We start from the raw sequence: 15,245 nt of genomic DNA on the forward strand, positions 1-15,245 counted from the left end.
TTTTAAAAACGGCTGAAACTCGAGCATAAACATATTAGGCGTCGATTTAAACGGTAAAGAAAGTGCTTTGTAAAGAAATGCATATTATCACTTGAATGTAAAGCTGAATAAATAAAGCAGTGCTTGTACTGTAGCTCGGGTCGACGCCCGTTCTCATGAGCGGGGCTGAGTTTCCCAGAGGCATCGTAGCGCTACGTTCGTCGTAGCGCTATGATGAACGCCGTAGCTTACGATGAACGTAGCGCTACGAGGGTGGGTCTTCTCTACCAGGCTCAGTACCCACGCTGGGCCTTCTCTGCCAAGATGGCGGCCGCCAACCGCTGGGGGTCGGTGACGTGGGGGCTCCGGGCCATCACCCGGCCCACCAGCTCGGAGGGGAAGATGTTACACAGGTCGACGTACGCCTTGTCCCTGGCCTGCTCCGCCCGCCCCCCGGGGGGGGGCTGCTGGTGCGTGGGGCACATGGGGGGGTGCGAGGGGCGATGGGGGTGGGGCAGGTGGGGGTTGTAGGCCGGGGGAGGCATGTGTTCGGGGTGCGGTGGGCGAGAGGTGTGGGTGTTTTGGGCGGGGTGAGGTGCACCGGAGGGGTAAGGTGAGTAGGGGGGGAGGGACGGGTGTGGGGGGTAACCATCCGGTCCCCAGGGAGGCGCGGCTTTGTGCCAGCCTGACTGGCCTCTCTCCGGGGGTCCCGGGCAGGCGGGGGGCTCGTAGTGTGGCGGAGGGGGCTGCCGGTAGTGGGGGTCCCAGCTGGAGAAAGCCTCCCGGTGGGGGCGAGAGGGAGCGGGGCGGGGGTGCTCGCACAGCCGGGAGTCGGACGCGCTCTCCATCCGCGTGGCGGCCAGGCAGCGGGCGAGCGGTGACCCGGGGGGGTGGAGGCCGGCGTGGGGCGGGGCCGGGCAGTCCCCCGGGCAGCTGGAGCGGGCGGTCGCCGCCTGGTGCTGCAGGTGAGGGGGGGGGGGGGAGGGGGTAGAGAGAGCGGTCGTGGGCGTAGCCGTGGATCGGGCGGTAGGGGGGGTGGAGGCGTGGCTCCGGCGCCGTCTGACCAGGGTACGGCCGGCCGTGTTGGTGATGGGCGTACGGCAGGCCGTTGCCGTCCAATAGGGGGTCGGGACAGCCGGGACACGCCCCCTCGCCGTACGAGTCGCAGCTGCCGCTCTCGCCGCCGCAGTCCGACGGCGCCGGGCCCAGCCACGGGTCGGCGTCGCCGGGGAAACAACGGCGCGGGGCGGGGCCGGAGCAGGGCCGCATCACGGAGTAGTAGCCTAGGTCCTCTGGGGGGGGATAGGGGGACGGTCCCCCGGGAGCCGGGGACAGCGTCCCGCTGGAGTCCCTCCCACACAGGCTGTCCCTCCGTCCCCCGCACAGCAGCCTGTCCTCCGCGTCGCTGTAGGACAGCGCCCTGGCCCCGGGCTCCGGCTGCCTCCTGGGGGCCGCCTTCTTGCCGCCCGCCGGCACGCTGTGGCTCTTGGCCAGCGGGGCCTCGCCCGGGCCCCTGGCGGCGGACATCTTGGCGCCGGCACGCAGCTCGTCGGCCACGGAGCGCTGAGGCTGGGCGCCGCGTTCGGGATGGTAATACTTACACTTGTGACCGTACGTGCACTTCTTACCTGGGGGACAGAGAGAGACACAGAGGTGAGGACAGAGGGGAGGACAGAGAACACAGGTGAGGACAGAGAACACAGGTGAGGACAGAAGAGGACAGAGAACACAGAGGAGGACAGAGAACACAGGAGAGGACAGAGGGGAGGACAGAGAACACAGGTGAGGACAGAGGTGAGGACACAGGAGAGGACAGGTGAGGACAGAGCTGAGGACAGAGGGGAGGACAGAGGGGAGGACAGAGGAGAGGACACAGGAGAGGACAGGTGAGGACAGAGCTGAGGACAGAGGGGAGGACAGAGGGGAGGACAGAGGAGAGGACAGGTGAGGACAGAGCTGAGGACAGAGGGGAGGACAGAGGAGAGGACAGAGAACACAGGTGAGGACAGAGGGGAGGACTGAGGGGAGGACAGAGCGGAGGACAGAGGGGAGGACAGAGCAGAGGACAGAGCTGAGGACAGAGCTGAGGACAGAGGGGAGGACAGAGGAGAGGACAGAGCGGAGGACAGAGCGGAGGACAGAGCAGAGGACAGAGCAGAGGACAGAGCGGAGGACAGAGCGGAGGACAGAGCAGAGGACAGAGGGGAGGACAGAGGAGAGGACAGAGCGGAGGACAGAGGGGAGGACAGAGGGGAGGACAGAGGGGAGGACAGAGGGGAGGACAGAGCGGAGGACAGAGGGGAGGACAGAGGGGAGGACAGAGGGGAGGACAGAGGGGAGGACAGAGGGGAGGACAGAGCGGAGGACAGAGCAGAGGACAGAGCAGAGGACAGAGCAGAGGACAGAGCGGAGGACAGAGCGGAGGACAGAGGGGAGGACAGAGGGGAGGACAGAGGGGAGGACAGAGGGGAGGACAGAGCAGAGGACAGAGGGGAGGACAGAGCGGAGGACAGAGCAGAGGACAGAGGGGAGGACAGAGGGGAGGACAGAGGGGAGGACAGAGCAGAGGACAGAGGGGAGGACAGAGCGGAGGACAGAGCAGAGGACAGAGCAGAGGACAGAGTTGAGGACAGAGTTGAGGACAGAGCAGAGGACAGAGCGGAGGACAGAGGAGAGGACAGAGGGGAGGACAGAGGGGAGGACAGAGCAGAGGACAGAGGGGAGGACAGAGGGGAGGACAGAGGGGAGGACAGAGGGGAGGACAGAGGGGAGGACAGAGCAGAGGACAGAGCAGAGGACAGAGCAGAGGACAGAGCGGAGGACAGAGCGGAGGACAGAGCGGAGGACAGAGCAGAGGACAGAGCAGAGGACAGAAGAGGACAGAGCTGAGGACAGAGCAGAGGACAGAGGGGAGGACAGAGGGGAGGACAGAGGAGAGGACAGAGCTGAGGACAGGTGAGGACAGAGCAGAGGACAGAGCGGAGGACAGAGGGGAGGACAGAGCAGAGGACAGAGCAGAGGACAGAGGGGAGGACAGAGGGGAGGACAGAGGGGAGGACAGAGGGGAGGACAGAGGGGAGGACAGAGGGGAGGACAGGTGAGGACAGAGCGGAGGACAGAGCAGAGGACAGGTGAGGACAGAGCTGAGGACAGAGCAGAGGACAGAGCGGAGGACAGAGCAGAGGACAGAGCAGAGGACAGAGCAGAGGACAGAGCGGAGGACAGAGCGGAGGACAGAGCAGAGGACAGAGGAGGACAGAGCAGAGGACAGAGGAGGACAGAGCAGAGGACAGAGCTGAGGACAGAGGAGGACAGAGCTGTAGAAGGGAGCTGACACGGCTGTCAGACAGGTGAGGTCTGATGTCACTTTGTAGCGAAACGTTCTCATATCCGCCATCGTGGGGAATGAATGTATTAATGTTGTTGGTAAATAGCGGTCATCAGCGGAAAGTGTGTTACAAAACCGTTCCGAACGCACACAGTCAGTAGGGCTGGGTATCGATTCGAATTTCAAGAATCGATTCGATTCCGGTTCAGAATCGATTATCACGATACGATTCGATTCAATATCGATTCGGTTAGTGTTACTAAAACCCAGGGCTGTACGTTAACTTTTTTAGCTCCTAGCACTGGTGCTACAGAGGTAAAAAATTTGTAGCACAGGCCAAAATCTTTTAGCACAGGCCAAAAGTCTGTAGCACAGGCCAAATTTTTTTTGCACAACAGGGCTGTACATTAACTTTTTTAGCACATAGCACTGGTGCTACAGGGGTTGATGGTTCTGTAGCACAGAGCCAGAAAGTTGTAGCACAGGTATAAAATGTCCATTATCACCTCTACTGAACACAAGTTATGCAGTTCATCACTTAAAACCACCTGGAAAGGGATGTTACTGTACGTATACAATATGAAATAATAACAAATGTTTTCAGACAAGCATCTTTAGGTTTTCCCGGCTTTTGATTTTGCGGTGTCTTCATGATTTGGGTCATCTTCTTTTTCATTAATAATTTCAACATCTTTTTCCTTTGCTCGTTTGTTTGGGTTTTTCTTTATGATCTGAACAAGGAACCAGTGTTTCCTGTGGAATTGATCTCTTGGTGTGGTGGTGCCAAGCTGAAGACAGCCAAAATAAGGAGGATTTCTATACCAAAGCGGGGGTCTGGGCGTCCTCCCCCCAAAAAGTTTCAGAGACCTAGTTTCCTGTATTCTGGTGACTTGAATGAAAGAATGAAAATAACAAAATCATATACAGTATAATTGAAAAGTATACTGAAACAGCATGTTTAGCCTACATGAAATATTTAATTTTGAGTTATGGGGTGAGAATAATAGATAGAATGTTTTATTTAATTAAAAAAGTTATGTTTGATGCCCTTTGATGCTTAACTGCATACTCATTCCTTCTAAATCATCACTCTTTCTAATCTCTCATCCTGCCCTGTCCCCTTCCTTCTCCTCTCTCTTCTCCTGCTCTCCTCTCAACAACCTCTATCCTCTCCTCTCTCACCTGTCCCTCAACTCTGTGCTGGTCCTGCCTTCTTCTACCACAATCACTGCCTTTTTACATAGCTTACATAAATAATAGGCTAGATTAGGCCACGCTTAACTGATATTTTGTTGCATTTGCTGTTGCTTTGACTGGCACCTTTAGGTGGCTGGAGGAACATTAACGCGAAGCTAGTGTCGTTTCGGTTCAGCCAGCCAAAAAGACGGTCGCTCAATCAGTCAGTCAGGGCAGCGCCTCTGATTCGCATGTTGTAGGCTACTCGCGCTTGTGGTGTGGGAAGTCTCCTTGACAAATTATGTTTGCTGACTGACAGACAGCAGTGTGTAAGCTATGGAGGCTTCGCTTCGGCTCAAACAGTCTAGGCTACTGGGTGCATGTGTAGCACCACGTCGTGTTTCTAGACTGTATTTTTTAGATAACGTTACATATTTATCACACTTCAACTATAGGTTATTTTTTACTTGTCCAATCAGACAACTGCATGAGGCACTTGCCCGAACAGAGTTTACTGGCCCGGGGGAAGCTATAGACTAGCCTACCTGACTGCTCTCACTTCATTTCACCTCACTCGTCCTCCCGGCTTGAACACGGAAAAAAACTCTAACGTTACATACAAGCGGCTCGCCGTCTGTCGCACGCGTGCTACAGGGCAAATAAATTAATCGCACAGACATTTTTTTTCATAGCACGTGCGACATATATGTCGCAATGTACAGCCCTGCTAAAACCTGTTTTTTTTTAGCTGTAACCTTAATTACATGACTGCCAAGTTATGCAACACATCAATACTAGGGCTGGGTATCAATACTGATTTCCAAAAATGAATGAATAAATTAATGAACTATTCATTCCTTCATTTATTCATTCATTCGTTAAATAAAAGATCGATTTTGGGATTCATGAATCGATTCTGAATCATTTGATTCAGAATCGATTCAGAATCGATGAATCGATTTTTTAAACCCAGTCCTAACTGTCAGGCTCTCATCTTTCGATGATAACCAGATGGCCGAACGTTAGCCCTTACTTGAACCCGTGACCCATACAGCAAACTCTGTGATGCCGCACATCTACTGTAGAAAGCATTACTCACAACACCAGGGGCCGAAAAATCGACTGAATCCGTTCAAATTAACAATGGAAATAATCACCTCTGGCGTACAGCACAAACCGAAACAAACACACCCAAAGTAGCATCCCAACTCAAGTCCTCAAGTCAAATATGTTTCATTATGAGACTGACGGGAAATAAAGCTAGTTACCTTATGTAGCTAGCTAGAGATATTGCCCCCCCCCCAAAAAATCATTTTACAACTTGTTAGTTTATTTTCGTGAAGATGTAGGCTACAGTAGGGTAGCATTACCGTAGGGGCAGGGCTGCTTCTTCTGCTCGGGCAGGATGGGTCTCTTCCTCAGGAAGTTCTCCAGACTGGGACCGTGACGACCCAGAGGATCATCAGGGGGCATGAACCTGGGACAGAGAGAGAGGGAGACCGAGGAAGGAAAAGAGCAGGGAAACGGAGAGAGAGAGAGAGAGAGAGAGAGACCGAGGTAGAAAAAGAGCAGGGAAACAGAGAGAGAGAGAGAGAGAGAGAGAGACCGAGGTAGAAAAAGAGCAGGGAAACGGAGAGAGAGAGAGCGAGAGAGAGAGAGACCGAGGTAGAAAAAGAGTAGGGAAACGGAGAGAGAGAGAGAGAGAGAGAGACCGAGGAAGGAAAAGAGTAGGGAAACGGAGAGAGAGAGAGAGAGAGACCGAGGTAGAAAAAGAGTAGGGAAACGGAGAGAGAGAGAGAGAGAGAGGGAGACCGAGGAAGGAAAAGAGTAGGGAAACGGAGAGAGAGAGAGAGAGAGAGACCGAGGTAGAAAAAGAGTAGGGAAACGGAGAGAGAGAGAGAGAGAGAGACCGAGGTAGAAAAAGAGCAGGGAAACAGAGAGAGAGAGAGAGAGAGACCGAGGTAGAAAAAGAGCAGGGAAACGGAGAGAGAGAGAGACCGAGGTAGAAAGAGAGTAGGGAAACAGAGAGAGAGAGAGACCGAGGTAGAAAAAGAGCAGGGAAACAGAGAGAGAGAGAGAGAGAGACCGAGGTAGAAAAAGAGTAGGGAAACAGAGAGAGAGTTTGTGACAGGAAACTAAATAAAGCACTAGACACTTCGGAACACTCCGGAAGCTCGGATCGAACCAGGGTCCCCAGCTGGGCGCTCCACCTCCTGAGCTACATCACATAAGCCAAGCATTATCGCCATCAGACTAGTCCCACTCTCTTGTCTTGGCGGCTGTAGCTCAGTTGGTAGAGCGGGTCGTTCAGTGATCGAAGGGTCAGCGGTTCGAATCCCAGCTCCGACTGTCCACATGTCGAAGTGTCCTTGAGCAAGACACCTAACCCCAAATTGCTCCCAATGAGCAGGTTAGCACCTTGCATGGCAGCTACCCCCATTGGTGTGTGAGTGTGTGTGAATGGGTGAATGAGAGGCCATTGTAAAGCGCTTTGAGTGCCGCTAAGGTGGAAAAGCGCTATATAAGTACAGTCCATTTACCATTTACCATTTCCAAATGGAAGCACTGCAGATGAGACAGGATCCTATCCCTACAGATGACAATGGATCCTATCCCTACAGATGACAATGGATCCTATCCCTACAGATGACAATGGGTCCTATCCCTACAGATTACAATGGATCCTATCCCTACAGATTACAATGGATCCTATCCCTACAGATGACAATGGATCCTATCCCTACAGATTACAATGGATCCTATCCCTACAGATGACAATGGATCCTATCCCTACAGATGACAATGGATCCTATCCCTACAGATGACAATGGATCCTATCCCTACTTAGGAAGCCTGAGACATGATCTTATCTCTACGTACTTGTCGTTGACAAACGAGTACATGAGCAGTCGCTCGTCAATGAACTTCTTCCACTCCGGCTTCTCATTGGCTAGGTCGCGGTAGTTGTCGTTGGAGACGATGATGCCGTCCGACTCGTAAGCCAGCTTGACGATGAAGCGGTCGTCGTAACAGACCACCCGGCGGCCCTGGACGCGGCGAGACGGCGTGAAGACCAGCAGCTTCTCCTTCTCCAGACGCCGCAGGATCTCCTGGTCTGGGGAGGTGAGAGAGGGAGGGAGAGAGAGAGAGAACACATTAGGCCCTCATTCACGAACCCAGTTACGAAGAAATTCCTTCGTGAAACCCCACTTACGAAGTTGGCGCAAAAAATTCTGGCATTCACCAATGTTTTTTAATGGGGCGGCTGTAGCTCAGTTGTAGCTCAGTTGGTAGAGCGGGTCGTTCAATGATCGAAGGGTCAGTGGTTCGAATCCCAGCTCCGACTGTCCACATGTGGAAGTGTCCTTGAGCAAGACGCCTAACCCCAAATTGCTCCCAATGAGCAGGTTAGCACCTTGCATGGCAGCTACCGCCATTGGTGTGTGAGTGTGTGTGTGAATGGGTGAATGAGAGGCGCTTTGAGTAAAGCGCTTTGAGTGCAGCTAAGGTGGAAAAGCGCTATATAAGTGTAGTCCATTTACCATTTACATTTACCATTTAATCTGGGATTTGTTCGTAGCTAAAAGCACAATCTAGGAACATTGAAGCGCCGTCATAAGTAGGCTACAAGAGTGCAGCCATGTTCGTAAGGGCCTGGTTGTGAGAAATCATTGGTGATTGCGTTTGCTTAAATTCTACAGTCATTTTAGGATTGAAATATTTCCAATTACATTTCACAGTTATAATCATAATTATATTTCACAGTTGCAGTCATAATACAATTATAGTCATAATACAGTTATAGCCATAATTACATTTCACAGTTACAGTCATAATACAGTTATGTTCATAATAGTTAGTCATAATTATGTTTCACATAATTAGTCATAATACAGTTAGTCGTTACGTTTTACAGTTAGTCATAATACAGTTAGTCATAATAAGTTAGTCATAATACAGTTAGTCATAATAAGTTAGTCATAATACAGTTATAGTCATAATTACATTTCACAGTTACAGTCATAATACAGAGATACACTGTAGAGTTACAGGCAATTTTACAAGTCATCACGTCTTACAATAAGCACCACCCCACTGAGCAAAAGATGTGATGTCATCATCGTATAATCTGTAATCATCGTATAATCTGTAGGGCTGGATATCAAGTCGAATTTCAAGAATCGATTCGATTCCGATTCACAAGGTTCAGAATCGATTATCACGATTCGATTCGATTCAATTCAATATCGATTCGGTTAGTGTTACTAAAACCAGTTGTTTTTTTTAGCTGTAACCTTAATTACATGACTGCCAAGTAATGCAACACATCAATACTAGGGCTGGGTATCGATACTGATTTCCAAAAATGAATGAATGAATGAATCATTGAATGAATGAATGAACTATTCATTCCTTCATTTATTCATTCATTCATTAAATAAAAGATCGATTTTGGGATTCGTGAATCGATTCTGAATCATTTGATTCAGAAACGATGAATCGATTTCTTGAACCCAGCCCTAATAATCTGACGTACATAACATGTAATAGACTATAGTGTACAAGTGGATAGTGCTTGAAGGTGCAAATGTGCATTGTTGCATGTGTGTGTGTGTGTGTGTGTCTGACCTGCGATGGGGGCGTCGGGGCGCGACTGCTCTTTCCGCCAGGCGGGCACAAACACGGTGACGTCACGGTGACCTTGTTCCAAGAACCAATCCACCGCCAGCTGGATACCATGGCAGGAGAACACCTCCTTATTACCATGGCTACAAGGGAAGATCTAGGTGTTATTACAGTTATTTATATAGATGTTCTTACAGTCCTGAGTGATATGGGATGACAACATTTAGCACAGCAGAAACACGCATCGGGCGCAGCATCTCAAACGCTCACCTCATGGCCACGTTGCTGCCATCGACGACGACGGGCCGCAAGTTGTCCTTGTCCCCCGGTCCCTGCGCAGGACTGGGGGAGTCACACCGCTGGGCGTCACACAGCTCTGACAGGACGGAGGAGGCGGCGGAGGTGGAGGAGGAGGAGCAGGAGGAGGAAGACGCGGGCGTTGAGGCTACGGATCCCGTCGCCTGTTCTCTCTCCGGCTTGCTGCCCAGTCTGACGAGCTCGCCCAGGATGTCGTTGATGAGGGTGTCGGGGCCCAGCTTGGTAAGAACCACGCGCACCGTCTCCTCGGCGTAGCCCAGCTTCAGGGCGAACTCCAGCTTGGTCTGGTACTCCCTCAGCCCGGCGGCGGATCGAGGCCCCCCCTGGGCGGGCTCCGGAGGCCCCTCGCTCCCCAAGTCCACGCAGGGCGTCCGGCAGAGAGGCTGGTGGGCGGCCGCGCTCGGCCCCGGCTCGGTTCCCGAGGCGGCGGCGGCGGCGTTCTGGCCCTGCTCCGGCTCGCCGTCGGACCCGGCGCTCTCCTCCGCCTCCCCGGGCGAGGTGACGCTACCCCTGGAGCCCTCCTCCTCCTCCTCGCCCTGCTCCACACGGACCCCCGCATCCAGGCCAGCCTGCCGCTCCGCCCCGTCTATGTGGAGGTACTCCAGGTCAAGGGTCGAACCATCCTCCTCCACATAGTCCTTCAGGCCCATGGGTCTGTTCTGCACATCCAGGATCCTCCCCTCTCACTCCGCCCACGTCATGGACGCCTGCGGGGAAGCAAGGAGGGAGGGTGACGAAGACGAAGAGATCTTTATTCTTCACACAGCACACCCCAACACATGTGCAATAGGCGACATATGGCACCGCACACAAACACATGCAGTTAGGGTTGCAGATGAAATGTTCTGTGCTATTAAAGTCGCACTGAAATGATAAAAGCATTCTGTCCCATTTTGGTTCACATAATTAGTCATAGTGTTCACCTATTCAACGATGTATGCCCAAAAAATTACAAAATTCTACTTTTGTTGTAATCTTATATCAAAGTATATAATTTCTTACTTCCTGGAAAACGGTAGGTCACGTGCAATGACGACAACAGGTACCTTCGATTTTAGGCCAATAATCTCACGACATCCACCCGTCAACCAACGCTATCCTTCTATCGAATCTGTCTAAAGTTCTTAAAACCCGTCCACTTGTCAATGTTCCAATCAAATTCCTCTAAACATTATGTCCCGCCCTCATAGCTTGTTTGCGCCGGAAATACGTCAAACTACGGAAGTTAGATGATCTCAAACGTCCGTTTCTGTGCGACTTTAACCCATTCTGTCGTCCTTCCCCAAAGGGCAAGGAGCAGACAGTAGGCAGCATGCAGGGGACGCGCCCGAGGGGCAAACCAAGCGCTCCTGTCCGTCTTCGGCAGGGACAGACGGCTTTAGCGATCTGTTTTTATGCATGTTTTTTCGTATTGGGTTCTTTATACCCTTGCGAACACGGGGAGAACATGCAAAGTCGCGTCCCAAGCGGGCATCGAACCCAGGACCTTGTTGCTGTGAAGCGTTATTGCCTATGGCGGCGAGGGAGATTGACGAATCAGGAGAATGAAAGAGGAATTACAAGTTCACACAAAGAACTCCCGAGTTCTACCTAAGTAAATGGGTAGATGCTTCCCCAAATGTGTCCATTTTAATAACACAATGAACGATCGTTCATTTAAATGTCTTCACAGCTTATAGGCCATATCTGTTGTCCTAGGGGAATGGTACCCAAATCAATTAGAGGCATGAACCCAACGTCCATAATTGACAGCAGGACACTGATTGGCTGAGACAAAGAAAGGCTTCCCATGGGGGGGCGGCGGTACCAATTAATGTTCTCCCGCCCTTTAAGCCAGGCACAGCGTGCGTCCAACCGGCCGGCGATGGGGGGGGGGCAGGGGACGCCCTTTGAAAACACACACAGCCGTTACATGAGGCTGGAACCAGACCTCCCCCCCCCCCCCCTCTCTCTCTCTCCAGGACCATATGGCTCTTCCCAAGGGGACAGTCACCCTTTACAACTCGGGGACACGGAGACACTGAAGCGTCACCAACTGATCTCTTGACGTCTGCGTCGACTCGATATAGTCCGACTCTTCAAAGAGACTCAGGATGACTGAAGAGCAGCTCAATGAAAGTGAGGTTACAAAAACCGTTTTATCGGGTGGGCATCTTCACATGTGCTAGCTGCTAAAACTCTTGCTGTGCTAGTTTGCCACCTTCGGGGCAGTTCAATGCCCATCTCAAATTCAATTCAACTGGATATCCCTTTAAAGGTGTCATGGCGGGTTTGGTGGGGCTGTGGGCGCATTGTATTAAACGGGCTGCCTAGCAACGTGGACGACCGTTGCTAAGCCGCAGCTGTTGAAACACTTCCCCTAAAAATGTCCGAATGACTCTCCCCCCACTAACCCCGCCCCCCCATCACAAAGGAGGCCCCGAGGGGGGGGGGGGGGGGGGGGAAGGAGCTTGCGTGTGCCTTTCTGGGGCCCCCAACAATGGACATGCCAGAGCACTGGGAGGGGGGGGGGGGGGGGGCAGTAGCTTTTGTTTTTTTTTACTGGTTCTTTAAAGGATTGAGACCAAGCTGCGTTCTCTGTTCGGAGACCACAGCAGTGGCTGCCCACCCTCCCCAGCGAGGCCGTGGCGAGTCACAAACGCCACCGTCCCCAAGGCCTCAGGTGACCTGCAGCGTTCAGCTCAGCTTCTTCACAGAATCTCTGAGATGGATCTCTAGCCTACTCTCTAAGAGAGATGGATCTCTAGCCTACTCTATAAGAGAGATGGATCTCTAGCCTACTCTCTGAGAGAGATGAGATGAATCTCTAACCTACTGTCTGCGAGAGATGGATCTCTAACCTATTCTCTAAGAGAGATGAGATGGATCTCTAGCATACTCTCTAAGAGAGATGGATCTCTAGCATACTCACTAAGAGAGATGGATCTCTAGCATACTCTCTAAGAGAGATGGATCTCTAGCATACTCTCTCTGAGAGAGATGGATCTCTAGCATACTCTCTAAGAGAGATGGATCTCTAGCATACTCTCTCTGAGAGAGATGGATCTCTAGCATACTCTCTAAGAGAGATGGATCTCTAGCATACTCACTAAGAGAGATGGATCTCTAGCCTACTCTGAAAGAGATGGATCTCTAGCATACTCTCTGAGAGAGATGGATATCTAGCATACTCTCTGAGAGAGATGGATCTCTAGCATACTCTCTGAGAGAGATGGATCTCTAGCATACTCACTAAGAGAGATGGATCTCTAGCCTACTCACTAAGAGAGATGGATCTCTAGCATACTCTCTGAGAGAGATGGATATCTAGCATACTCTCTGAGAGAGATGGATCTCTAGCATACTCTCTGAGAGAGATGGATCTCTAGCATACTCACTAAGAGAGATGGATCTCTAGCATACTCACTAAGAGAGATGGATCTCTAGCATACTCTCTGAGAGAGATGGATCTCTAGCATACTCACTGAGAGAGATGGATCTCTAGCATACTCTCTGAAAGAGATGGATCTCTAGCCTACTCTGTGAGAGAGATGGATCTCTAGCATACTCTCTAAGAGAGATGGATCTCTAGCCTACTCTGAAAGAGATGGATCTCTAGCATACTCTCTGAGAGAGATGGATCTCTAGCCTACTCTGAAAGAGATGGATCTCTAGCCTACTCACTAAGAGAGATGGATCTCTAGCCTACTCTGAGAGAGATGGATCTCTAGCATACTCACTAAGAGAGATGTATCTCTAGCATACTCTCTAAGAGAGATGGATCTCTAGCATACTCTGTGTGAGAGATGGATCTCTAGCATACTCTCTGAGAGAGATGGATCTCTAGCATACTCTCTAAGAGAGATGGATCTCTAGCCTACTCACTAAGAGAGATGGATCTCTAGCCTACTCACTAAGAGATGCATCTCTAGCATACTCTCAGAGAGATTGCAGAGGCATTATGGAAATGTGACCCATTAGGAGTGCTAGGATAGAAGTGTGTTAGTCCCAGAAGCTTATGAGAACATACGGTAATAAAGGAACACAGCATGCTAGCATGCTAACCCCAGGACTTCTCCCGTAGTCAGAAATGTACCTTACCGTCCCCAACAGACTGGGCAACTCAATGGGTTCTTAGTTCGTATCTTTATCGAATATCATCACGAACCAGCCTCAGTTTAACCCCGGTTCTCTCCAAGGCTCGGTGTCACCAGCTCCTCAGACAGAGCCCTCAGCTCGGCTCCTGGTCCATCTGTGCATTTTTTAAACGCCAACCGTCAGCCAGTCCCCCCCCCTCCCCCCTCCCCGTGCTGAATACATAACACTGGGACCCTGGCTGGGAGGGAGGGAGGGTGGGACGAGGTTTGATACCTCAGTGATTCAGGAGTGAGGCAGTGGGGTCTTTCTCCCATAAAGCATGCCACCCAGAAGAGAGCCCAGCTGAGATATGGGAGGGGGGGGTCTAGGGAGGGCCTGTCGTCAGGGAAACAGATGTCTTCTGAGGGGTATATGCTACTGGTGTCATCCACCTCCCTGCCCAGGCTCGCTCAAGGGAACAGCCTCGCAAGCTAGCAAGCTAGCATCATGACCCACAACAACACAACGTTGCTTTTTTTAACCCCCAAATCCATAACTCTAGCCATGTTTCCATCCACTCGTCAATCGAATCGTGTGAGGATCGCTGAAAATATGAACGCGAATAAAGCCGGCGAACGTGCGTTTCCATCTAGAGCTTTAAATCGGATAAGGCATTTATCACAAAAGACTTTTATCGGACAAGAGAAAATCCGATGAGATCGACAGTACAAACCTTTTGTCGATTTTCATGATTTTTAATCGAATTTTACCGTTTCCATAAGGCATTTTTAATTCGATATAACTTAATTCGCATAAAACGTGTGGATGGAAACATGGCTACTCTCTCTTCCCTCTTCTCATCCTCCATAACACACCCTTTAACCTATACACTCCACCTCCACACAGGGAACTTAACCTTTAACCTATAAACTCCACCTCCACACAGGGAACTTTAACCTTTAACCTATCCGCTCCACCTACACACAGGGAACTTAACCTTTAACCTATAAACTCCATCTACACACAGGGAACTTTAACCTTTAACCTATTCTACTACCTACTCCACGTACACACATGCAACTTTAACCTTTAACCTTTACACTCCACCTACACACAGGGAACTTTAACCTTTAACCTATACACTCCATCTACACACAGGGAACTTACACCATGTTCTAACTCCATACTCCTATTTTTCAGTCATGCTAATAATGAGGTTTGATCAAAGAGGCGTAGGATAGACTAACTGAATATGAAAACTGCTGCTGTTTCTTGATGCCTCTACTAGTCTAAAGATAAGCAGCTGTACAGTTTAAAGACCTGTTTAAAGATCATTTAGAAAAACTGTGTAAAGATCAGTTCAACAACCTGTCCAACCCACTGAGCAAAGACACGTCTAAAAGACGTCTTCTAGATGTCTTTTTCGGACGTCCAAAGACATCCAATTAGGAGCCAGAATGAGTTTTTTTTTAGACGTTCAGATATTGAACCCGTTCTGCACGTCCACAGACGTCTTAGAGGGGTCCAAGCCAGACGTGTGGATATTGAGGGGTCCAGCAGACGTACAAACGGGGTTCAGGACCGACGGACGTTATTAAGACACGATCTGAACGTCTCCATGACGTTGTGTGTTTGCTGGGAAAGATCATTTGAGTCGACCTCTCTAAAGATCATTTAGACAACCTCTCTAAAGATGAGCATCTTTGAGTTGAAGACAGGTCATTATAGGTTCGAGTTACATCACACTCAACAATCACGGCCA

At 50.9% G+C, this 15,245-nt stretch overlaps 1 protein-coding gene across 1 annotated transcript; it reads right to left on the bottom strand.

The window, feature by feature from the left end:
- Positions 1-272: 272 nt before the first annotated feature.
- Positions 273-10,077, bottom strand: LOC311327444 (putative ribonuclease ZC3H12C; the record flags this gene model as incomplete). Its single annotated transcript, XM_084460480.1, is given in 6 exon segments — positions 273-960; positions 962-1,607; positions 5,854-5,960; positions 7,364-7,598; positions 9,113-9,252; positions 9,380-10,077. Coding segments are annotated over 6 exon segments (2,514 nt in total).
- Between the last annotated feature and the right edge of the window lie 5,168 nt (positions 10,078-15,245).

Source organism: Borostomias antarcticus (assembly GCF_949987555.1).
Source record: "Borostomias antarcticus genome assembly, chromosome: 32".
In the NCBI taxonomy this organism is placed as follows: domain Eukaryota; kingdom Metazoa; phylum Chordata; class Actinopteri; order Stomiiformes; family Stomiidae; genus Borostomias; species Borostomias antarcticus.